The sequence below is a fragment of the Rutilus rutilus genome (assembly GCF_951802725.1).
Source record: "Rutilus rutilus genome assembly, chromosome: 20".
Taxonomy (NCBI): Eukaryota; Metazoa; Chordata; class Actinopteri; order Cypriniformes; family Leuciscidae; genus Rutilus; species Rutilus rutilus.
The window spans coordinates 30,729,935-30,756,437 of NC_140225.1; the positions used below are offsets into that span (position 1 = coordinate 30,729,935).

Consider the following 26,503-nt stretch of genomic DNA (forward strand, 5'->3'; position numbering starts at 1 on the left):
TTTTCTTTTACAGATAAAATAAGCCACAAAAATAAGAGAGAGGTAAAGATTTGAACTAAGATTACAATTTTAACACATAATGAAAATGTGCATGAGTTTCAGATGAATTTACAGGTTTCAATATTCATACTATGTTTACATATGACTCAGTAAAGCCCTGCCATTCATTTCTATTTATTTAATGAATCATAATGCGATCGTATTATTCAACGCACTATTATTATGTTTGAGACATCAACCACTGGTCGATGACCATAATGTTTGTATAAACTGTAGGTAACAACTGGTAAAATGTTCATCTAGGTCATAAAAAACATAATATTTTCTTCTCAGCCATGTCAACAATTGTCCGTGAGTGAAATCTCCTCCCATCCGTTGTCTGATTGGCCTTTCGCAAGGATTCCTGGGTAGTTAAAGTGTGCGGAGCCTGCATCTATGCGGGCTTCGCGGAAGACCGCTTCAAGGGTACAAAGGGGGCGCTGCTGAGCACACTTCAGAGCGTTAAAATGCTGAATGGGACGGCCTACCGACTCGTAGCCTCAGCGAGCACGCGCAATTTAAGTCCACGAGACCGAAAGTCCACATGAAGTGCGCCATTTGGGACAGGGTCAAACTGTCGATCAAAGCTCATAACGGAGGATATCGGACAGCCATTGATAGTACATCGGTTTTACACTCGTTGTTGCAGTGCAATGTGGGATTGAATAAGTGCACTCAATAATGTCCACTATGGTTTCGGACACTACAAATGTCTGTCCTCTCAAATAACGCCCTATTTGAGGGTATAGGGAGCGATTTCGGACTCAACCAGGGACTACAACGAGAGGTTTCAGGACATCTTTCAGGTCCGGGAGTCTCCTGCATATTGATAGAGGCTCTCTGACGGCCGCAAATTATATGCATGTTTGTTATACATTATTGGAAAGCAGTGTCTCAGCGAGCCTCAACAGCGCCACCTTGTTACCGGAGATAGCCTACACGATCCATTATCAATCTTTGTTTACACTGAATGTAATAAAATCAGAATCATTCTCGCGTTTCGATGCCTCCCTAGTTATGATTTGTCACTGAAGTTTTAATCAGGCTACTTATCCGGTCGGCCGAGTAAAATTCCACTTGTCCTAGACGAGCGTTAATGTTGAACCCTGTAGTTCCCTTTCAAAAGGGAACTCGCACTGTGTCGATGACGCTATGGGGAACACCCTCCTCCACGTGAACCGGTGTCTGAAAGCTTATCCAATCACGGCAATCGTTATTGACCGGCGACAGCCTATGACGTCACTACTAGTCCAACCCGGAAGTATAAAAGGGGCGCCTAGAGAACATGTGATCCTCTTTTCGTCTTCAGGGACTGTTTTGTTTGTTTGAGCAAACTACGCTTATGTTGATGGTCTGGCTGGTGATGCCTTGCGCTCAATGGCTGTGTTGCAACATATCAGGCTGATCTGCTGAAAGATTTGGACCAAGGTTAGGGTCTTTATTCAAGAGAATTCATAACGTTATGTAATATAGCGCATTATAATTTGCTGTATATTCCCATATATTTATGAACAAATAACGATGATGGTGAGAGAACATTGTGCTTAATAAATTTTTCATCTTCAAACCAAACTTGGGTCTTCAGCCGACAAAGTTTGAATCCCGTCTGGCTAGTGCGCTTCCCATAATGTTCACGCATTAGGTCAGTAGGCGCAGAGTAGACGGTCTTTTGTGGCTGTTTGAACACATTTGATCACACGAGCGTTTACACTACGAAAACAATCTGGTTGAATGTGTTTTCTTCCTCTGGAAGTGGTTAAAGCAACACTAGGGACATTTTTTTACCTTAAAATAATGTTTCCAAAATCGTATCAGTGGCTCATCAAGTCGTAACAGGGTGAAAGGCACTTCTGGATTCGCTTTGCAGTCCTATATCTGCTATAACCACACTATGCAAGTTTGCCAAACCGGGTCGCGTTTCTGTAGTCCGAATGAGACATAGGAAAACTACAAGTTTGACTTGCTTTACGTCAAGCGTTACAATAGTCATTATTCCGTTTTTCTCCGTTTCTGATGTCGCAATACATCATACTTTCATGAAATCATGCATCATACTCTACCTTGTCTGTGGACATTGTTCATTCCAAAGCCGGTGCTAGATAAACAGCGAGTGTGCGTGCGACAGTAGGCTGCGGACGGCGAACTTACTTACGACAGCGGTAATGGACAATTCCCCTTCCAACCTGTAGGGCGACCGAAGAGGAAAAGTTCCTTAGTGTTGCTTTAAAAGTGGACAAGCTCAAATATTTTAGACCCCGTTTACACCTGTATTTAGCGTCGTCCACTTGTGATCCGATCGACCAAAACTCATCTTACTTTGAGAAACTGTTTATATTACAGACCGATGCCTCTGAGAGGGGTGTGGGGGCGGTGCTTCTACAGGGACCTAAGGAGGAACGACATCCTGTGGAGCTCATTCTCTCCTTAGATATTTTGGGGTTTAGATTTATATTATATTGAGTACTTTTGTTGAGTTAAGGTTAAGTAAAAGTACATTCCTTTTGGAATAAGTTTTTTTCATTTTCATTTCATTTTATTGTTTATTTTTACAGGGACAATGCACAATTAAAAGTAATTGCACCAGAGTTAGCTAATAGCTAGTTTTCATCTGCTGTCCCTGGGCAGGTAAACAAATAAAATAACATACAATATTACATATACACCACATAAATCATCACAATACATATGTCCAGGAATGTAAAATGTACAAAATCAGCATATAAAACAGATAATTTACAACACAGTCATTAATGGTTGCTGTTATTTGTAGCTTATGTAGTAGTGTTGTTGTTAGTCTTCCCCTGTGTGTCAAAATTGGTCTGATCAGCCAATATATAAGTACCCGTTGTTTCTTTTGTAGGAAGTCAGTTGTATTTTTGAGTCTTTTATGTTCAGAGCTTTAGTTACCGTCTGTTTATTTGACCTTTTTTTTGGGCCCAAAACTTTAGCTTTATTTTGTTGCCATGATTGTTGGGAAATAAAAATCCTTACTTTTGAACTTCCCTTGTGACTCCTCTTGCTTAACTGCTTGGTCCCTGACATAGTGTCACCGTCATGTTTAGTTTGTTTTGGTTTTCTCTCGTCACATGTGTTCCTTTGTTCTCTTTTAGTTAATTATCTTTGTGTATTTAAGTTCATGCTTGAGTTCAGTTCTTGCTCCTGTATTGTTATGTATGGCAAGTTGGCTATTATCCTTGAAATATTTATCTAATAAACCTTGTATACCTTCATCCTCGTCTTCCTTTAACTTTACAAGTAGGCCCTTGCATTTTCACTTCTAAGGTTTGTCATAGATCAGGAATGTTTGAAAGCATTTATTCTTTTCTATTCTTTGAAAGCATTTATTTAAAGGGGTCACATCGTATTTTTAAATACCCCAATACCCAACTTGAGGGTGAGTAAATAATGATGATTGAATTTTTGATTATTGAATTTGTTTTTGGGTAACTGTTCCTTCAAGTTTCAAGATTTCCCTGAATCCCTGAAACCCTGAAAGAAAGGAGATGAGAAAAGAGACTGACTCTGCATGCACGTTTTTTTTCTTTCTTTTTTTTACATAACCACAAAGATGATATTAAATAAGCATTTATTTAAAGGGACCATGTCATCATTTTTTATAAGCCCACTAAGATCCACTTATAATGTTCAAGACATTTTTTATTATTTTTTTTTTATTAAGCTGAATGATTAATACAGCCTAAAATTAACACTAAATTAACACAAGTAAAAATCAGCGTTGGCAAGTATATGAAACGGTGTCAGTCACCAGTTGGCCAGTAACATTTTTATGATTTCTAACAATGCAATGTTGTGAGAACATGAGAGCAAACATGACCGACGCTCGGATTGATGGACCAGCGCTGCATCGAAAGTTTAAGGCGTGCCAATTTAAACATGCAAGCGCAAGAAGCAAAAGTTTGAACTCAATTTGTTATTCGCAAGTGGTGTGGGAAGTTTCTGTGCGCAAAAGCGCGTGCACAGAACGCTGTGACTCAGACAGCGCGCGAATACTGTTCTTCTCTGGCCAATGAACGAACAGTGTATGATTATGATTCAGGCAGCATTACTGGTCAGAAGTCAGATTGGATCAGAACATTGGGAATATTTTTCCAGTTCCATCTGGTTGAAGATCGGAGTCACGCCAATATGGAGACGAGTTTGTTGAGGATCGGTGCCGATGGATGTCGTGTCGATGAGGCCTTCACAGGGCTGATTGAGGCTGACCCTTGAGGAAGGCGTTGTGGTCGTGTCTAGGTCCACCATCTGATCTGGATACGGCCCGGATCTGGCTGACTGCAGTAAACCTCGGAATAAACAGAAAGACTAACATTAGCGTAGATGCCATTCTTCTCATGATGTTACGAGTACATCAGGTCAGGTCATCATAGTCAGTTAAACAGCTGAGAAAGAAAACACACATGTACAGTATAAGTAGGCTATATTGGATCAGTGCATTAGGTCTTAAAGTGACAGCAGCCTAATAATCCTCAAACAACAAAGGACCACAAAAAAAAAAAAAAAAAAAATCACTCACTGCTCTTGACTGAATAACTTTTGTAACTTTAATGAAGATTAATCTGTTTAATTTAGTAATTAATGCAGTGTTATTTTACATTTGAATAATTTATTAAATTGAAAATAGTGAATTTTCTACATTTTGGTGTTATACCTGTCACACTGTCTGTTTTTGCAAAAAAAGTTTCATGACCGGTAAATTTTCTTAAGCCACCGGCCATTGGCAGGTCATTTCATAATCATATGATGAACTTTACACAGTTTTTGAACTGGACTGAATCAACATTAAACTGTCTTCAGTTGAATAATGGCACTACTGTCTTAGAGCTGCTTTACAGCACGACTGAATTCTGTTTGAGTCATTGATCATTATCCTCCTGTTTATCACTGTAAAGCTGCTTTGAACAATCTGAATTGTATAAAGCGCTATAGAAATAACTTGACTTGACTTTGAAAACAAAGCAACTGTGTCTGTGATGACTGAGGACTTCTTTCCAGTTTTCAGTCTCTCATGTTCTTGCTCAGACGTGGACAGGTTTGAGTTTCCCGTCAGGATGATATCCATCCAATCCTGTGTTTAATCCAGTGTGTTTTTTGTAGACTGGATGGTGTGTGTCCAACCCTGGAGAAGAAAAGCAAAAGAATTCTTAACTCTGACAGTCTATTACATCCCAGGCTTTGGGCTGGACTTCAGCAAGCCAAATCTGTGATTTCATATCCAATACAAAGATTTTATGAACATGTGAACTCATAATTGTCTCTTTTAGAGCTTTTTTAGCCGAAATGAATTCTGTTTTACTTAATTATTCTGTTATTTTCCCGTTTATTACTGTCTGTGAAGCTGCTTTGAAACAAGTATTGTATAAAGCACTATATGAAGGTGACTCGACTATAACAAGAACATTAAAATGAACTCTGGCCACAACAGCCATTTTGACATAATTTTGTGTGTATTTGACTATTCAAGCAATAAGTCTTGAAACTGAACTCTATTCAGGATCGTATACAGTCTGAGCTTTCTGTGCGCGTGTGTTTCAGGTGTGTGTCAGACAGTGCGAGTGAGTTCATGGCTTATTGCACTTCCTTGCTAACAAAAATATAATGGTAACGGAGTGTAAAATGTTAAATTACTGCATTAATGGGGACAGCACCATCTGTCTAATGCGTGATGGCATTTAGTGTCTGGAATAGGCCCCGCCCACAGCAGAGATAACGAGACATGAAGTAGCTATAGTTATACGTTTTGAGCAGTCGGAGAATTATCAGTTAAAACAAGTGTCTAAAACACATAAATAACTGCTCTATTGTGGATTTATCCTGCAGTGAACTTGTTAGGCAACTTTTGACATGTGTTTGGCGTCGAGTGTGTTATTTTATATCGAGTTATTTTGACTTTGTATTACCAGGCACAACCGTGATTAATTTGTGCATTGTCTTGTGTTTTATGTAGAGCTGATTCATTCTCTATGAAGTGAAACCCCTATTTCCACGTTTTATATCTCCATTGTGCATGTAATATGTATAAAATATGTTGTTATTTAATGTGTTTAATGGATTAATTGTTTTATTCATGTAGTATTGTGCATATTCACCACTAGGTGGGGATGTTTCCCTTCACATTTAGTTTAATTGAGTTGTTCAGCATTTCATTGAGTTGATTTGTGATTTAATTCACTGAAAATGAATTATAATTGTCAATCTGCAAAATTGTACTCACTATATGATCACAACGCAAAAAGATTACATTGAATTAAAATATTAAAAAGAAGAGTAGTACTGTTTTAAATAAACATTTCTAATAAATTTATATTTTTGAACTTAAATATGCAAGCTTGATAAAAATCATTCTAGAAGAAAATTTCAGATGGCACTTAGAGGCTTTTGCATCTGAACTCTTCATACATATACATATACACCGGTGCTCCACTTTTAAGTTTAGTTTGATAAACAGTGAACTGTGTTTCTTTCCATTTGTATTAGGATGCAATAAAACAGTCAGCTGTGTTTAGAAATAGGCCAAATGTTTTGCATGGTAGCTCATTTATAAAACAATAAGCCGGTCTGTCACAGGTTGAGGGACATTGCGATTTAAGAGACAGATTTTGAGATTGTTTGATTTGAATGTTTTTTTTACCACTAATTGATTTTTAAGAAAGCCTCATGTGAGCAAGACTCTGAGATTGTAGCTGGTTTTCTACTCTCAGAATATGATGCTGATGATGATATTATAATAAAGCTAATAAAAGATTTTACAGGATCCACCTCTTAGTTTCTTCAGCTGTTTTAATTCAGTGATGTATAGAAGCTTGTTTCCGCCACAGAATAAAAGGTAATTGCGCCTTTTTATCTCACAATTCACATTTCTAAACTCCTTATATCCTGCAATTCTGACTTTTTTCTCATAATTTCTAGCCTTGATTAATTTGGACAAAAATCATCCCTGCACAATGTCCATTGCATTGTGATGGTGGGAGTGGTCCTATGTGTGCATATACAATGCAGTTTTCTCTGTTTATGTATATATATATATGATGTGCATGGATAAATCATTTCTAATAAATTATTTCTTTATTGCAATATTCAATAAAAACAAGAATTGTCCAATTGTCCATTTCATGGTGACTTTAATATGTTGTTCAGGCAACACGTGCATACTATGATTATCTTCACTTTATGCATATTTATAATTAAACAAAATATGATATAAATCAAATAAAACCAAATCAGGAAATACATGCATTCTCTGTTTATCTTTAATGTATATTTATAATACAGAGAATATAGTATATTTATACATGAAAATGAGCTATTTTGGCTTTAAATGTAAACACCATTGTTAATTCATGTGTATCGTCCTAATAAATAAAGTTTCATTTTTTTATTCAGTTCATTTTACAAAGTACAAATGTTGGTGATGCTTCGTTCCCTTGTTCATTCGCTGGTATCTTTAGGCACGCTCCGCTTTTTACATGGACTTCGCTGACTTGCACCTACATTTTCCTTTTGAGGAAATGTAATGATAAGTAAGACGGAAGCAATAGCAAGTAAAATGATGATTTATTGAACAGATGTTCACACAGGAAAACTCAGAACAGGCAGATGATCGCTTGATGCCGAAAGTCAGACCAGGAACACAGACTGCAGGAGAGCGGTGACGCAGGGACTGAGATGGGCGATCCAGGGGTGAGTGAAGCAGAGAAGATAATCCAGAGGTGAGAACGGGAGTGAAGCAATCCGGTATCCAGTGAGACGGGAAACACGAGGAATACAGGAAACAGGCACGAACACGGGAAGCTTCAACAACGATCTGACAAACACAAGACGAAAGACAGGGCATTAAGTATTAAGTATTAAATATTGTTATTAAGTAAGCTGGCTAGATAGTCTGCAGCTGCCGCTGATGATGATAATAAGCGGTAACGCCCACAAGAAACAATCAGCGCAAAGGAGACCCACACACACACACACACACACACACACACACACACACACACACACACACAAGACCAGAATGAGACAGCGGATCTACCAACTGTGACAGGAAATAGACATAATCAGGTTTAATAAGCTGGAAGGAGGTAAAAAAGACATATAACTTGTTTTACCATGAGGGGTCTATGAATTTTACTGAAATATACAAAGTATTCTAAGTTGAGGATAACAAACAAAGTAGCTTAGTTGAAGACCGTGTTTGTTTGTTTTTAATAAATCTGAAAATAATTTATCATAATAAGAGATGATTTTCGACAATTACCCTGAATATCTGGGGGAAATGTGGGTCCCTCTCAATGTCTATGGTGGTTGCAGCCTTAGCTGAAGTTTTCACCTTGGAGGTCAGGAAACCAAGTCTTGTGTTTTCTCTTCAATTCAGCTTTCTCTTCTTCACTTGGTTTAGAGTCAGATACTGGAGGAATAAAAAATCATTAAGACACAATTGATGGAAATAATCAATATTAGAGAACAACTTTTATGTTCAAGAATTTATTTCTGGGGAAAAAACAAATTAACGAGTATCCTAAATGTTTAAGAGAAATCGTCTCGGTTATGTATGTAACCCTCGTTCCCTGAGTACGAGACGTTACGCTGTGACGACGAATGGGGTTTCGCTTAGAAAGCCTCTCGCCTTCGAGTATTATAAAATGGCAGCCTTCTCTTCTCCACTTGGTTTAGATTCAGATACTGGAGGAATGAAAAATAATAATTAAGATACAATTGGTGGAAATAATATATTAATAATCTAAAAGAAAACAGTATCTTTTGTTGTTGTGGCGCTGGCTGAATTTCTTACCTTCAATGCCAGGAAACCAGGTCTGGAGCTTCCTTCTGAACTCAGCCTTCTCTTCTTCAGTGTGTTTAGAGTCAGAAACTACTGAAAAAAAAAAAAAAAACATCATTAAGTGGCACAATTGGTGAAAATAATATACTAATATATATATATAAACTTGACTTGACTATAAAAAGAACATTACAATGAACAAAAATTTTGAAAACCTCACTACAAATAATCCAGAATTGAAGACAAATGCTAATAATCTACTCTGTCTGTTACTCTTCCTCACACCTGAAATCTCTGATCGAGTGAATCTCCTGAAGTTCTCCATCCTACAGTAGATCATTTCTAATCCACTTATGTTGTAAGATCTGCTCTAACGTCGGGCGTTTAGTTGGATCCAGGGTTAGGCACTGGCTAATCAGATCACTGCATTCTGTACACATTTTATCAAGGAGAGAGCTGGTTAGTCATGACCATGTGACACTAATGTTGGCATCTATGAAAACAGCATCTGAAACATGATTAATATAAGGTAAAGTGTTCTTTATCTTTACTTTAAAGGTGAAGTATGTATTGTCTTCTGCACTAGTGGCACGTTGCGAAATTACAAAATAAAGCATATTTTAAAAAACCTACATCATCACGTCGTCCCCAACTCAAACATCACAAACGCAGCTCTTACTGGTACTTGTGAAGGCATGTTTCAGGTCCAACATATTAGGAATACTTTTAGCTGTGTTGCATTTGTCTTTATGAACATTTGTCTTTTGATCTGTTCACTTTGACGAGTTCATGACCTGTTTAATCTCCGAAAGTAGAAATGCAGTGAATTTTGGCTTTCACTTCTGTGACTAAAACTACATTTCTTATAGTATTTAACTATATATCAAAAATTTTACACACTTCAGCTTTAACTGTGTCTGTACTGAGCCTTTTGCTTTATGTGTGTGTTCATCAATGTTATTAATATCATTCCCTCACCGTTGGATAAGCTGGTGTTCTGAAATGTAAGTTTGGCTTCTTTGGTTTCCGTTGGATTGTGAAAAGGAGGACATGCGTTCACCATCTCGTACAGCAACACTCCTAGAGCCCAGACATTTGCTGGGACGGCGTGAAATCGAGGTCCTGTGAAGACTTCAGGAGGGCAGTAATCCAGTACTCCTGTAAGCAAGACATTTGTGCATTGTTGAGCAATTTTTTCAAAGTGTCAAATAATCAGCAAGTCATTACATCCAGGTTTCCACACACTCCCAAAATGCTCACCAATGTAAATGTGGCTGTCGTAGCCATCACTACTAAGCAGCTGACCACAGCCAAAGTCTATCAGCTTGAGCTCTAACGTGTCTTTCTTCAACAGGAAATTGTGTGCATGAACATCATTGTGAAAAACGTCATGATCAATGCAGTGTTGCACTGCCAGCACAGCCTGTCGCATGATGACCCGTGCGGTCGTTTCGTCCAGTTGAGGATTACGAATGATAAAGTCCAGCACGCTCTCGCAGGGTTCGGGATACTCCATCACCAGGGTGAATTTTCGAGGGTGCTCAAACCAATCGTGTAGTTCTATGACGTAGGGGCTTATGGGTTCTTGCCTCATCATTAGCAGCAGAGCCACTTCTGTAATGAGAGGTTCGGGACGCCCAGGCTAGAGAAAAGAAAAGAAGGTATTTTTAAAGGTACTTTTCTGTGATCTTTGTAGATCCGATCAACAGAGCCTTTCCAGGCTTATTTGTCCATTACATTTACACCTAATGCTTCCTACAGGTGTATTGACTACAGTAATCAGCACTTAAACAACTAAATACACATTCAGCTTTTGGCCAACTTACAATAGAAAGATAAAGATCGTTGCAAGTCTTCCGCATCCGCTTGATGGCAACCTGCAAAAATGAAAAAAGAAACACACTATTCAATAACAGTAACAGCATTCAAGCGCCTGACCTTACACATAACATTTACGATTTGAGCATCTAAGTATTAAATCATCTGTATTAAATATGTTTTGATGCGTGCAAGAGCAAAATGTTTATACAATTCAACAAGACTGCTTTACCTTTTTGCCATCAAATTTGCGTGTTCCCTCGAACACTCTTCCAAATCCTCCGGATCCAATCATCTCTCCCGCGTTATAGAGACTCAAAGGAGTCTGAAAAACAAACAGGAAAATATGAGAAATATATGAGCTTGCTAGATCCTTTGTTTTATAGTAAAAATATCAGTGCAGGTCGAAAAAATAATATTAATATTCTCTGAAAACAAGCCTCAAGATATCTTTAGTGGAAAACAAGACGATAATACTGTTTAAAACAATAATGACTGCAGATTTACCATGATCTGGCTCGACGCCGGAGTGATCTGGATCAGAATCTGGCTCTGAGTCCAGATCTAGTGGAGGAACGAAAGGCTCCACAACATCCACAGCTTTACTGCCAGAACAGCAGCGGGACAGACTCGTCCACAAGTTCCTGATGAACCGACACATTCTTTCCATCTTCTTATGTTTTGTAGGTTTCTCTGAAAAAAATAAAAAAAATAATTAGAAACATCTCTGACCTCACATTTAACAATGATATAACTTCCATTTTACTGTTAAATTCTTATCTTTAATGTCACAAATCCAAAGTAATGCAAATATTTCCAAGCTATCCGCCTGACGACGCTCTGTTTCTGCTTAATACCTGCATAAATGTCCCTTAGCGGTGACCAACATTTTTTCACAATATTAAGTAATAATCATTTCATTTTATTTGTTTTCGGGTGTGTGTCAGACAGCGCAAGTGAGTTCATGGCTAATTGGCTTAACAAAAATATATTTAAAGAACGTTTTGTCCAACTAAAATATTTCAGAAAAATTTCGCTAAGAAACAGTAAATGTGACCAGACCTTAACTTGTCAAACATTTTAAGCAGTCACCATTCTGCCTTGTTTCAGTCTCACCTGTGGAGCTCTTGTTCACATCCTCCATGGCACCCGGAGCAGTCGGGACATCTGAAGTCTCGACGGGAACTTGACCAGGCAGTGGAGGACACGTCCAGTCTTGGAAGCTGTCGGATCTGGACAAACTTCTGTTTCCGCCACTGCCCTGTTCATGTTGGCTCTCAGATCTGTTACTGCTCCTCTTCCTGACGATGTACGAGCCTGTGCTGCTCAAGCTCGACGACGACCCACAAAACCGCCGCACCACATCCCTCACACAGTGGGACAAAGATGGTGTGGACATGATGCCCGGTGGAGAATCTGTGGAAGCAGCTCCACTGGATCTGCCTGAGGCTGGAATATTCCAGACATTTTTAATAATATTAATAATCAAAAAATGCAACTTTCTATTTTTAGCAGTCATCATTCTGCCTTATTTCAGTCTCACCTGTGGAGCTCTTGTCCACATCCTCCATGGCACCTGGCGCAGTCGGGACGTTTGAAGTCTTCATTGGCTCGACGGGAACTTGACCTGGCAGTGGAGGACACTTCCAGTCTTGGAACATTTCTAATAATATTAATAATCAATGTCAGTGGTTACACCCCAAAAAATGCAACTTTCTATATTCAATGACAAATAATTTATGAACTTTAATAAAAGCCTATTCTGACCTCTGCGAGAGTGTTTGGATGAAGTGGACGGACGTCCATCATCTGGCCTCTGCAACTCTCTCTTCCTCTGAGCCGGACCTGTGGACACAGAAACAAACTCACAAGACAGAGGTGTTAAATATCCAGGAATAAGCTCCTGGCTCTGTGCCTGGCTCGGGCCTGGCATCCTCCTTCAAACTGTAATAAAAACAATACAATACAATAAAATTCTCCTCAGAAAACCCCCTCCCAATAAAATAAAACAAATAATTAAATAAAACTCCAAACTCCCTCTAAAATGAGAAAAGAACAATCGAGTAGAAGTGTCCACAGAAATAATATGATAAAACTATAAATAAACTATGTAAATGATTATATCCTCCGATCTCCTTCTAGAATAAAAGTCTCTCTGAAATCCTCCAAACAGCTTCAAAAGCGCAAGATCAGCACAGAAAATATTCAGCAAGTCTCTGAATCGCCTCGTCTCAACAAGCAGAAAGCGATTTAGCCTGTTGATATTTGCAGACAGAATTCATAACACGAACGAATTCATAACATAACAATAATGTGCTTTAGCAACAAAAATTCGAAGCATTACAGTTACAGCATTATTCGAAATGGCTGAAGTCGCGCGTGAGCAGAGCGCGTGAGCGCACATCGCATCTGGAAACAAACTGAATCAGGACTGAATGTTATTGTTAAATAACCATTTAACAAGTGATATAATAATGTATCATAACTGCTTAGCTAAAAATGTAATATGTTAACTTAAAGCATGAAATAAGATACCACGAATCAGTGAATTTGAGTCTGATTAGTGTATATTATCAGTAATAAATATATATAGTAGTAATATATAATATATCAGTAATATAAAGTAATATATATATATATATATATATAAAAATTGTAATCGTTCAAAAAAGTAGTATGACATTTATGTCAATGCGATTCAGAGACGAATACTAATGTTGTCCACCAGAGGGAACCACAGAATAGCAAGTTAAAAAACTATGAAAATTGTTCATTAACTTGTAGTTAAAATAGCATATCAATTCATTATAGTTTCATAAAGTTGAATAAAGCCCAATAATGAGTTTGCAAAAACTTACAGACCATGATTTTTTTTTTTTTTTTTATGATATTGACAACATATTTGTCAAGTTGCAGACATGACAGAATTGATGTCCAATTGAAGAAGAGGCACTATATTAACTGTCTACTTTTATATAGTACATATATTAATACTTCCATAAAGAGACACTTAAAAACTCATATTTTATTTGAAAAGAGACATGTCCATTGTATAACTAAATATCATCAACACAAGCCATTGTGCTTGAACACCGACGATCGCCTCAAGTTAAACTGCATTGTTTCATTTACCTTCTGTGTCATTGCCCACAACGCTTACGTGACAGGACTTGAATCAGCTAAAACAATAAAAGGCATGATGACTTACATCGCATCCAGCTAGCCAGCTCAGTCCAATCTCCATCATCCTTATTTTTTCTTCGTTTGAACGCCATGAGAAAGGATTTTGTAAAGATAAAACCGATTTTAAATTCATCTTGAAAGAGATATTGCGGCTGGCTTTACCTTGAAAGTCGAGAACGGTCCAATCACACAAGGCCAAAATATAAAAAAAACAACTTTGATTCGCTGAAATCAAAAGTGGGAGGGTCTGGCACAAGGCCAATCTGAAACAAACCAATTACAGCTTAAGAATAATTAGGCACGTTGATTTTCTGATCATATATATTTTTTTTTCAGGCACATTTGACCAGTTCCAAACCACATTAATCTCAATAACTACTATTCATTTTGTATTGAATAATTTATAAGTGATATATAATTTTTCATGAAAGCTGGAAATAAAAAACGCCTTGTATTCAGGTGTGCATAATTATTAGGCAAGTTTTCTTTTACAGATAAAATAAGCCACAAAAATAAGAGAGAGGTAAAGATTTGAACTAAGATTACAATTTTAACACATAATGAAAATGTGCATGAGTTTCAGATGAATTTACAGGTTTCAATATTCATACTATGTTTACATATGACTCAGTAAAGCCCTGCCATTCATTTCTATTTATTTAATGAATCATAATGCGATCGTATTATTCAACGCACTATTATTATGTTTGAGACATCAACCACTGGTCGATGACCATAATGTTTGTATAAACTGTAGGTAACAACTGGTAAAATGTTCATCTAGGTCATAAAAAACATAATATTTTCTTCTCAGCCATGTCAACAATTGTCCGTGAGTGAAATCTCCTCCCATCCGTTGTCTGATTGGCCTTTCGCAAGGATTCCTGGGTAGTTAAAGTGTGCGGAGCCTGCATCTATGCGGGCTTCGCGGAAGACCGCTTCAAGGGTACAAAGGGGGCGCTGCTGAGCACACTTCAGAGCGTTAAAATGCTGAATGGGACGGCCTACGGACTCGTAGCCTCAGCGAGCACGCGCAATTTAAGTCCACGAGACCGAAAGTCCACATGAAGTGCGCCATTTGGGACAGGGTCAAACTGTCGATCAAAGCTCATAACGGAGTATATTGGACAGCCATTGATAGTACATCGGTTTTACACTCGTTGTTGCAGTGCAATGTGGGATTGAATAAGTGCACTCAATAATGTCCACTATGGTTTCGGACACTACAAATGTCTGTCCTCTCAAATAACGCCCTATTTGAGGGTATAGGGAGCGATTTCGGACTCAACCAGGGACTACAACGAGAGGTTTCAGGACATCTTTCAGGTCCGGGAGTCTCCTGCATATTGATAGAGGCTCTCTGACGGCCGCAAATTATATGCATGTTTGTTATACATTATTGGAAAGCAGTGTCTCAGCGAGCCTCAACAGCGCCACCTTGTTACCGGAGATAGCCTACACGATCCATTATCAATCTTTGTTTACACTGAATGTAATAAAATCAGAATCATTCTCGCGTTTCGATGCCTCCCTAGTTATGATTTGTCACTGAAGTTTTAATCAGGCTACTTATCCGGTCGGCCGAGTAAAATTCCACTTGTCCTAGACGAGCGTTAATGTTGAACCCTGTAGTTCCCTTTCAAAAGGGAACTCGCACTGTGTCGATGACGCTATGGGGAACACCCTCCTCCACGTGAACCGGTGTCTGAAAGCTTATCCAATCACGGCAATCGTTATTGACCGGCGACAGCCTATGACGTCACTACTAGTCCAACCCGGAAGTATAAAAGGGGCGCCTAGAGAACATGTGATCCTCTTTTCGTCTTCAGGGACTGTTTTGTTTGTTTGAGCAAACTACGCTTATGTTGATGGTCTGTTAGACTTTTCTGTAATTTCTACAGTTATTTACTATAAATCAACCAGTATACTACTGTAAATTCTCTTTACAGTTCAGAACTGTAATTCCCTTTGCATCATGGGAATTTTCTGTGACGTAAAACACCAAATACAGTGATTTGCTGTATTTTTTTAAAATAAAGTATGCTACTGTATTTACCACAACGACATTTGACGCTATTTGGATCGTCGAGGTCCAGTCGTAAAAAGATTGTTTCATCCCCGTGAATATGGAAGAATAAGGAAGAACAGCAAACAAGCAAGGTAAATAATGTGTGTGTGTGTGTGTGTGTGTGTGTGTGTGTGTGTGTAAAGAATGTGTAAATAATGTGTGTGTGCCTTAAGCTTGCATTAAGACGAAGTTAGTTATAAATTAACGTTGGCCTCTAACTTAGTCTAACGTCGTTTTTACATTTCATTTACACACCATGTGTTTTTCTCATTTTTAAAATTTTGGTTCGACAGGTTTTATTTTACGTTTTAGATTAGGAACTAGCAGTGGAGTCGCACGTTTTGCCCGAGGCCAGAGCTCTGGAGACGGTTAACGTTTTCCTGTCAGCATTGGGGCTAAAAACTGAGGTAAAACTAACGTTTTATTTTTAAAATGGCTCTGTGAGTTTACTGAATTACCGTTTAAAATCAAGATTATTATTTTTAATATCTATAATAGCCTAGTTAACTTACATTAAGACAGAGTTATGGTTAATAAATTAACGTTGGCCTCTAAATTAGTTGAGAAATAGCATCTTTTTTTTTTTTTTTTTAACACAGTGTCGTTTTTTTCTTTTTCTCATTTTTGACATTTGGGTCGACAGGGTGCTTTACGAATTAGTTTAGGAACTACAGTGCAGTCATAAATTTTGCCCGAGGCCAGAGCTCTCGTCTCGGACGGTTAACGTTTTCCTGTCAGCATTGGGGCTAAAAACTAAGGTAAAACTAACGTTTTATTATAAATAAGTCTCTGTGAGTTTATTGAATTACCGATTAAAAGCAAGTTTTTTTTATTTTTTATTTTTTTATCGAGCGAAGTTAAGATTATTACATTAAGACGACGTTAGGTTAACAGTGGCCACTATAGCTGCGAAAATAACGTCGTTTTTATATTTAAACACATGCCGTTTTTTTTCTTTTTCTCATTTTTTGACATTTGAATCGTATTTAGATTAGAAAGTAACGTTAGCTGTGGAGTCGCAAGTTTTGTCTGAAGAGGGAGCTTTTGTGTGATTTGTGTGCATTTATTGAATTATCGAATTAAACCAAAATAGTTTTTAACGAGCAAAGTTTACCGTACATTAACATGAAGTAAGCTAATGTGATATTCTCTGTATTTTCACCTTTCAAATTTTACATTTGGATTGATATGATTTATTTAACATTTCAGATAAGGAACCATCATCGCAGATTTTGCCAGAGGGAGGAGCTCAGGAGCTGAACGTAGGATCTGTGTGGAGACACTTTGCTAAGATTTTTCAGAAAAAGAATAAAGACCTGCTATAAAGCAAGGTAAAGAAAAAAAAAAAAGAAGGGATGGGGGATTATATGTAGCCTACTTTCAGAAACAAGAAAGAGAGCCATTAGAGTCCAAAATCCATTGATATAATAGTTCGGCATCAGAATTTCCAGTTACAAGACTTATAGCAATATGTTTAGCTGTAAAGTTTGTAGCCACGACACTGGCTGTTTGAAAACCTTCTATGCCCATGCAAAAAGTCATAGAAACTTGGCAAACAACAGATTTTCATGTGGCATAGAATATTGTCCTGGTAATTTCAGGACGTTTTCTGCATTAAAGTCCCACATGCACAGAAATCACCCACCTGCTGTCACTGTGTCACAGAGACAAGGCATGTATCAGCAGAGTGGTAACTGCAAATGCAGTATTCAAGGATGTGATTATGTGGCCGATAATGTTAAATTGTTGTGCATTCATTTAAGATTACACATATGGAATGGCAAAAAAGTCACTTGTCCTTTTGAGGGATGCTCAAAATATTTTAGAGTGAGGTCATCCTTTGCTACACACATATCTAGGAAACACAAGCAATCATTTGTAGCAGAGCCACAACCACAACAAGATACTGATGTCCAAGACATCCAAGTCCATGATGAGACTGTTTATCCATTTCTTGATAGTCATGGAACAAACCCAGATTTGAACCCTGCGACCTTTCTAAAGAATCTGGCATTGTTTTATTTAAAACTACAGTCCAAACTGCTTTTGCCAGCCACAACAGTACAGAACATTGTTGAGGAATTTCAGGAGGTCCATAGCAGTGGAATGAAGCAAGTACTTAAAAAAGTAGAGGAAAAACTGACAGGGCTAAACATAACAAAGGAAGAAATACAGGAAATAATTAGGGAACTTGAACAAGAGGATCTTTTAACTATTTACAATGAAGGTGTCTTGAGATCAGACAAAACCAGGAAAACATATTTCAAAGAACATTTTGATTATGTTGCACCTGCTCAGATTTACCTAGGAACAGATACCAATGGTAAGGAACGCTTTTGTCAGTATGTTCCTGTAAAGGATACACTTGCTACCTTGTTTAAGCAGTCAACTGTGAAAGACCAGTATGCACATTCTAAACTTCATGTGCACAGTGATATGGTTTTAACTGATGTTAATGATGGCAAAAACTTTAAGCAAAATGCCATTTTACAGGATTTATCATCTGTGTCAGTTATACTGTACTTGGATGCCTTTGAGGTGACAAACCCCCTAGGCTCTGGAAAAAAGAAACACAAAATCATGGCCATGTACATGACACTTGGGGAAATATTACCACATAATCGATCCACTGTTGACCCAGCACAACTTGTTTTGTTATGCAGGGAGCAGGATTTTAAATTTTTTGGTCAGGACAAGATATTTTCCCGTCTTATTGCTGACCTAAAAGACTTGGAGGATTCAGGCTTTCAGCTGGAAGATGGGAGGTACCTTAAGGCATCACTGATTGCTATATGTGGCGATAATCTCGGTTCCCACTCTGTTGGTGGATTCACAGAAAATTTCAGCAGTAGCAAAAACTTTTGTAGGTACTGTTTGATTAACAGAGAAACATTTGCCAAATCGCCACTGGTTTTTGGCCCTCCACGAACACCTACAAATTATAACGACAGTGTACAACACCTGACCTCTGACCATGATTTAATAGATGGAATCAAATTTAATTCCTGTTTCAACTCACTTAAGTCTTTTCATGTCTGTAGCGGTCTTCCTCCATGTCTTGGACATGATGTTTTTGAGGGAGTAGTGGCAAATGATTTGGCCCTCTATATTGAACATTTGGTAAATTCTGAAAAACATTTCACCTATGACCAGATAAATCGGGCCATCTCACAGACAAAACTTTTGGGTAGTGACTCACACAACAAACCATGTGAGATTAAGGAAAATGCTAAAAAGCTCAGTGGTTCAGCCACACAGAATTGGTGTCTTTTACGATTATTACCAGTTTATGTTGGTAGATGGATCAAAAATCCTGTGGAAAGTGAGCTTTGGCAGTTGTGCCTTAAGCTAAAGGAAATATCTGAATTCATCTGTGCTCCAAAAATTCACCAAAATGAAGTCGCATATCTGAAAGTTTTGCTCGAGGAATATGTATATTTACGGAACAGCATGTTCCCTGACCACCCTCTCAAACCAAAGCATCACTATTTGTTGCATTATCCTGACCTAATCCTTAAATTTGGGCCACTGATACGCTTGTGGACACTAAGGTTTGAAAGCAAACACACCTATTTCAAGGAGTGTGCCAGAAAGCTTCACAATTTTTTACACTTAAGTAAGACACTGGCAGAAAGACACCAGCTTCTTCAGTCATATCTAGGTTGTGGTCAGTTATTCCCACCTTCCATTCAGGTTGCTGGTGAAGCAAATGAAATTGATGAACAGACATACAATGGGGATATACAGATGCTGTTAAAGACAGTTGATATTGATAAAAACAAAACCTCTGAAGTTTCATCAGTAATTTACAAAGGGACCAAGTACACCAAAGGCCTTGTTGTTGTTTTAAAGCACACTGGTGACAACTTGGTCTTTGGGAAAATATCCCTCATACTTACTGATGAGAAACAGGTGCACTTTGTTGTTTTGGTACATCAATCTTTACTGTTAGTTGATCTTGGAATCTATCACCTATGCAATTCAGAAAATGAATATGCATATATTAATGCAGATAGGTTGCAAGATTATTATCCACTGCCAGTGTACAACATCTTGGACCTCCCTACTGTTTGCTTGCATCACTCAGTGTGTTCTTCATTCTAGGTATGGATGCTGAATGCATTCAGGAAATTCAGAGAGTGCTACCTGAATTAGACTATGAGAGATTGATGGGTCTCATTGAACACCTGTCATCAGCTGTTGGAGTCACAAATAAAGAAGACCTTGCCTTTATTGAGAAGGATGACTTCCAGCATCATTTAACACCAATACAGTGTCGTAAAGTCATCCAAGCCTTCAAAAAAAGAGGTGAGAAAATGCACATCAAAAGCAATGTAAAATATTAAAGATATTGTATGTGGCATCTTTCTAGATAAAGCTTGAGACACTAAACTTCAGCCCTGGGGATCCACCTCCCAGCATGTTTTAGATGTCTCCCAGTTCAACATTCTAAGAAGCAGATGAGCTGAATCGGGTGTCTTTATTAGTTGGACTAATCTAAAACATTCTGCGATGTGGGTCCCCAGGACTGGAGTTGAGAAACACTGGGTTAAACTACTGGATAAACGTAATCTCTAAATGACAGAAGAGAAAGGGGAAACAAATTGTTAGTTGTTTGGGCACAACAGCCTGAAAAATAACCATAGATGTTATTGTTTAAAAATATTGTTTAAAAAAGTAAAGCAGATTTGAGAATCACTAATAAAACAATTTTAAGTTATCTTATCTGTAAAATGTTCATACTGTAAATAAAATGTACTTGTAAATATCTGTTAATGTATTTCTTCTCTACTAGAACTGAATGGTAAAGCTGACACTGATGTCAACTGTGTGCAAAATGAAAAAACAGTGCCTTTTTCATCCTTGGACCCAAAGCCGACAGATGGACATTCCCAATTTACACCTCCTCATACACGACCCCACTCTAATGGATTATCTTTTACAAACACACAGAACTCATGGGTCAGCCAGTTTGAGATTCCTTGGGACAAGATGCCTGCTTCACTCTCACAGGGAATATTAAGAGGGCACAGGGCTAACCCTGCAGAGAGACGAGCAATGGTGAGAACTGTGGTGGCTGCCATGCAGAAACACTGTCCAAATCCCAACAGGGCTGCCTGCGTGGAGATAGCGAAACTGATTGTGTCAAAATATCCTTTGACCTTTGCAGACACAAATGCGGAAGGTGAACAGTTGGGGATAGGTTACTATTCTCTTGTTAATCAACTTAAAACAAGAGTTGAGCATGTTAACCGCAACAATGTAACTGATAGAATACGGAGAACAAGAACAACGACAGAACTTGGCACTACCACCAAAACAGTACGGTGCAAAGTAGACAGGTATGGCTGCACAAATTGGCAGCCAAAAAGTCTCCCAGAAGGAGAGTCAGTTGACTCCTTAGAAGACAGAAGAAAAAATATGGTCACCATATTTCAGTCTGCTGGCCCCAGAGTTGTGGACAATCCAGATATTGACAATTCAATGAGACTGACATACATCTATCAGCGTCACATGATAAACAGTTGCCCTCCCCCTAGTACAAATGAAATTGAAGAACAGTGGCCTTTCCTCTTTACAAAAAGAGGACTCTGTGCCCATTTCAAAACTCTCACAGATATTGATATCTGTGATCGAGTAGGACAGGCTCTTCACACCAAGGGGAAGAGGATCATAGATTTCTTCCAAAGACAGACTCAGAACAGAGACATTCAGTGTCTTCTCCGGGACATTGAAAGCGACACCGCGACCATGCAGCATAGCCGGACCAGCATAGCAACAGTGCTTCTTTTGATGAAGCACTTCCTTGAAAAAGAGGATTCCATCTTCATTTTGGCTGATGTAAGTGGGCAATAGTATTGTGAATTACATGAAATGTTATTTTAAGCTGCATTTTAAACATGTAGTAATAATAGGTATTTTTGTGTTTTAAAGACAACTGCAACAAAGGCATCCATCGAGAAAGACTTGAGCCTTCCAGCCACACCAAGACTCATAATGCTTGGTAAGAGAAGATTTTGAGGAATGTTAGTGTACTTCATCTGGTGTTTGCCTTTTAAAGCTTGTAATATATATATATATATATATATATATATATATTTTTTAGGGAACACATTTCTCTCTTCCACAAAGTGGATGGTAAGCATTGAGGGAAAGGTGGCCTATGTTTTGGATGAGCACCTGGGATTTGCAGATGCCTTATCTGTATTCTTCAGCTGCTTCTACGTTTTCAACATCGAATACCAGGAGAATGCCTGTGCAACACTGGAACTCATACAACGGTAAGTACCTCTTTGATTCTCCACATATTGTTTTGTTCTGTTAATTCAAAGTTAAAAATGTTTAGTTGTCTGTTTAAATAAATCACAAAATTATATAGTTTTTCACTTCCTTGTTGCTGTAACTAGCCATGTACTATTATATTTCATCTGCCAAAATAATCCAAAAAATTGTGTTTGACCAGGGCTGCTTAAATTCTAGAAGATAAAATTATCTTGTGGAATTTGAGCAGTCCTGGTCAAACACAATTTTTGGATTGTTTTGGCAGATAAATATATGAAAACACTTTTGAATAATGGTCCGTCATTTTACGTAACTATGCAGGATTAATAACTAATATGGAAACAAGATTTTCTAAGCAGTAAGTAATAGTAAATGAAGGACTGATATATTTTTTATTAGGTAATAAATAATTACTGAATGAGATTTGCCTCATTAAGAACTAATAATTATGACAATTTTATGAATATTTTTTTATTAAATCTGAGACATAATCACTTGTCTTTTTTTACATTGAATATGAAAGTGTGAAAGTGGTTTTGTCTCAGACACAGGTTAATGTTGTGATTAGTAATTAATTTAGTAGAAAAGTATTTCATAAAAATATAATAATTATTAGTTCTTAATGAGGCCAATCTCATTCAGTAATTATTGATTATCTAATAAAAAATATCTCAGTCCTACATTTACGATTACGTACTGATTAGTTATTCTTTTTTCCATGTTAGTTATAGTTAGTAGCTGTAGTGATACTGTAGAACTACTCATTTGTCCTGCTTTACTTCCTGCATAGTTACCTAGAAAAGGCACAGTTCACTCAATAAAAATAAAAATTCTGTCATTTACTAGCCTTCAAGTTGTTCTAAACCTGTATCAATTTATTTGTTCTGCTGAATGCAAAATAATATATTTTTAATAATGTTTTTAACCAAACAGTTTTGAGGCACCATTCACTTCAATAGAAGAGGGAAAAAGGTGAATTGTGCCCCAAAACAAAATAAATGATGACAGAAATGTATCCTAAAACTTTCCTTTTAACAAAGGACCATTATCCTAAAGTGTTACCAAAAACATTTAAAGCAAAGAAATCTAAAATGCCTTTTTCCACTCATAGCTTAAGAAATACAGCACACAGACTCAAAACATATTTAAGCCTGTTTTTAAGATTCTTTTGTATTTCAATTGTATAGTAAAATTCACTTTTCTTAAAATTGTATTGATATTATTTAAGAATTTTATTGTATTTAAATATATTGTGATGTTTTTTTTCTTACATACATTTTCTCTTGCTTAAAGATTTTTTGTGAGGATAAACCCAGAGGAGGGAACAAAATGCACCGCCAAAACCGGAGTGAGTCGGAAGACAGGAGAAGTTGTCAAGAGGAAGGCAACAGTAATCAATAACAGAGTGTCATCCTTCCTTCGCCACCTAATGGAGTTCGAGTGGAAAAACTTGGACTAGGTGAGATGCTTCTTAATAGGGAATGTACCGTAAACAAGACACTTTTCATTTTGAGGATACTAATGCAGTATACTTTTAATTAATCCTGCAATAAAGGTTACAATGTTGTTTTTGATGAAATTGTTTTGAGGTGTTTCAGTAATATGATAATTTTGGAGGATGTAGTTTGTTCTGCTACTATTATGTACTGACAGTTCTCTTTTTTTTTTTTTTTTTTTTTTTTTTTTTTTTTTTTACTCCATATCAATTCTGTTAAGCTAATTAATAGAATCGCCTCTCAGTAATATGCAATCAGGTTCAGCATCACTACAAAGTACCTTCTTCAAAATATTCATAGCGTTCATTCCGTTCAATCACCATCTCCCTAAAAGAGTTTCAACAAAAACTAAACATTTCATTTCACATCTTTATGAAGGCATTGCAGGACTGGATTAAACAGCATTTGTTTAGCTAGGTGTACCTCAAAGTGTTAACCAAGTGTATAAAATACTGTTTTACCATATGATGAAATGTAATGGGCTTCATTTTTAGGATTTTTTATTCAATTCCATCTGTGTAAATGTTTGTGTATACTCAAAATGTATGACTAACTTTATGTCATTCTTTCCTAGAGGGACTTCTGACAGATGCCATGCCATAATGGAGCGTATTCCTGGTTGTGTCAAGTCATCAAATGTGCCAGGTTTATTGAGAAACTTGAGTACTTGTTTACTTTCAGAATTCATTGGCTTTAGACATTTACTGTTATTTCTAATGTAATTTCCTATGAATTTTAATACTTAAATGCACTTTGTTAATTCAATACTATGTTATTTTGTCAATTCTTAAATGTATTGCTTTGTTAATGGGTTTGTTATGTGTTATGTGCAGCGTCCAGATACTTTGTTATAAAACTATTTTCTGCAGTGTTTTTAAAATAAGTTACATTGAATGCACTCTAATTGCTTTTATACATGTAAATTCATGCTCTATTTTGTATATTGTATATTTATATTAAGTTATTTATATGTATATGTATATAAGTTATTCTGAAAATAATATATGAATTGAGTTTTAAAGTGAACTTTTTTCTCACATTTACATGTTCAAGTTTAATTTGCAATGTTTTAAATAAAGAATTTCATATTTTGTAATAATTGTGTCTCTTTGGACTAAATGTCAGGACTTGTGTAGGATAAAAATTATAAAAGTGTAATTTTAATTTAGTAAGAATTAATTATTGATTAGGATTAGTGTACTGTTAACCAAGTTGTTTTTTACAGTAATGGTACTGTACAATCAATTACATGATTACAGTAACACACTGTAAAACTGTAAAACTAAAATGCGGTTCAGTACTGTAAATCTCAAATACAGTAACTTACTGGCAACAGTGTTGCCAGTAAGTTACTGTAAAAAACCCTTGAAAAGTCTAACAGTGTGGCTGGTGATGCCTTGCGCTCAATGGCTGTGTTGCAACATAGCAGGCTGATCTGCTGAAAGATTTGGACCAAGGTCAGGGTCTTTATTCAAGAGAATTCAGAACGTTATGTAATATAGCGCATTATAATTTGCTGTATATTCCCATATATTTATGAACAAATAACGATGATGGTGAGAGAACATTGTGCTTAATAAATTTTTCATCTTCAAACCAAACTTGGGTCTTCAGCCGACAAAGTTTGAATCCCGTCTGGCTAGTGCGCTTCCCATAATGTTCACGCATTAGGTCAGTAGGCGCAGAGTAGACGGTCTTTTGTGGCTGTTTGAACACATTTGATCACACGAGCGTTTACACTACGAAAACAATCTGGTTGAATGTGTTTTCTTCCTCTGGAAGTGGTTAAAGCAACACTAGGGAATTTTTTTTACCTTAAAATAATGTTTCCAAAATCGTATCAGTGGCTCATCAAGTCGTAACAGGGTGAAAGGCACTTCTGGATTCGCTTTGCAGTCCTATATCTGCTATAACCACACTATGAAAGTTTGCCAAACCGGGTCGCGTTTCTGTAGTCCGAATGAGACATAGGAAAACTACAAGTTTGACTTGCTTTACGTCAAGCGTTACAATAGTCATTATTCCGTTTTTCTCCGTTTCTGATGTCGCAATACATCATACTTTCATGAAATCATGCATCATACTCTACCTTGTCTGTGGACATTGTTCATTCCAAAGCCGGTGCTAGATAAACAGCGAGTGTGCGTGCGACAGTAGGCTGCGGACGGCGAACTTACTTACGACAGCGGTAATGGACAATTCCCCTTCCAACCTGTAGGGCGACCGAAGAGGAAAAGTTCCTTAGTGTTGCTTTAAAAGTGGACAAGCTCAAATATTTTAGACCCCGTTTACACCTGTATTTAGCGTCGTGCACTTGTGATCCGATCGACCAAAACTCATCTTACTTTGAGAAACTGTTTATATTACAGACCGATGCCTCTGAGAGGGGTGTGGGGGCGGTGCTTCTACAGGGACCTAAGGAGGAACGACATCCTGTGGAGCTCATTCTCTCCTTAGATATTTTGGGGTTTAGATTTATATTATATTGAGTACTTTTGTTGAGTTAAGGTTAAGTAAAAGTACATTCCTTTTGGAATAAGTTTTTTTCATTTTCATTTCATTTTATTGTTTATTTTTACAGGGACAATGCACAATTAAAAGTAATTGCACCAGAGTTAGCTAATAGCTAGTTTTCATCTGCTGTCCCTGGGCAGGTAAACAAATAAAATAACATACAATATTACATATACACCACATAAATCATCACAATACATATGTCCAGGAATGTAAAATGTACAAAATCAGCATATAAAACAGATCATTTACAACACAGTCATTAATGGTTGCTGTTATTTGTAGCTTATGTAGTAGTGTTGTTGTTAGTCT

At 37.2% G+C, this 26,503-nt stretch overlaps 1 protein-coding gene across 6 annotated transcripts; it reads right to left on the bottom strand.

Annotated features, from left to right (window-relative positions):
* Positions 1–7,219: 7,219 nt before the first annotated feature.
* Positions 7,220–13,138, bottom strand: LOC311279820 (serine/threonine-protein kinase pim-2-like). Of its 6 annotated transcripts, XM_084391565.1 has the most exons (13): positions 12,416–13,138; positions 12,192–12,311; positions 11,765–12,097; positions 11,156–11,341; positions 10,881–10,973; positions 10,657–10,707; positions 10,091–10,472; positions 9,809–9,988; positions 9,116–9,260; positions 8,843–8,920; positions 8,678–8,733; positions 8,309–8,458; positions 7,220–7,861 (listed from the first exon to the last, which is right to left on the bottom strand). In XM_084391565.1, exons 1-5 carry the CDS (start codon positions 12,579–12,581, stop codon positions 10,954–10,956), a joined length of 825 nt encoding a protein of 274 aa, XP_084247691.1. In that variant the 5' UTR covers positions 12,582–13,138; the 3' UTR covers positions 7,220–7,861; positions 8,309–8,458; positions 8,678–8,733; positions 8,843–8,920; positions 9,116–9,260; positions 9,809–9,988; positions 10,091–10,472; positions 10,657–10,707; positions 10,881–10,953. The 6 variants fall into 6 exon arrangements, with proteins under 6 accessions (XP_084247691.1, XP_084247690.1, XP_084247689.1 ...); XM_084391564.1 differs by lacking the exon at positions 9,116–9,260 and having other exon boundaries at positions 8,381–8,458; positions 8,843–8,923; XM_084391563.1 differs by lacking the exon at positions 9,116–9,260 and having other exon boundaries at positions 8,843–8,923.
* Between the last annotated feature and the right edge of the window lie 13,365 nt (positions 13,139–26,503).

What these genes read in the sequence shown, in the direction of transcription:
- LOC311279820 (XM_084391564.1), bottom strand. An exon ending in ACGATCTTTATCTTTCTATT is followed by an intron (nt 10,473 to 10,656) that starts GTAAGTTGGCCA and finishes TCTTTTCTCTAG; the next exon opens with CCTGGGCGTCCCGAACCTCT. An exon ending in CTGGTTTCCTGGCATTGAAG is followed by an intron (nt 8,734 to 8,842) that starts GTAAGAAATTCA and finishes TCATTCCTCCAG; the next exon opens with TATCTGAATCTAAACCAAGT.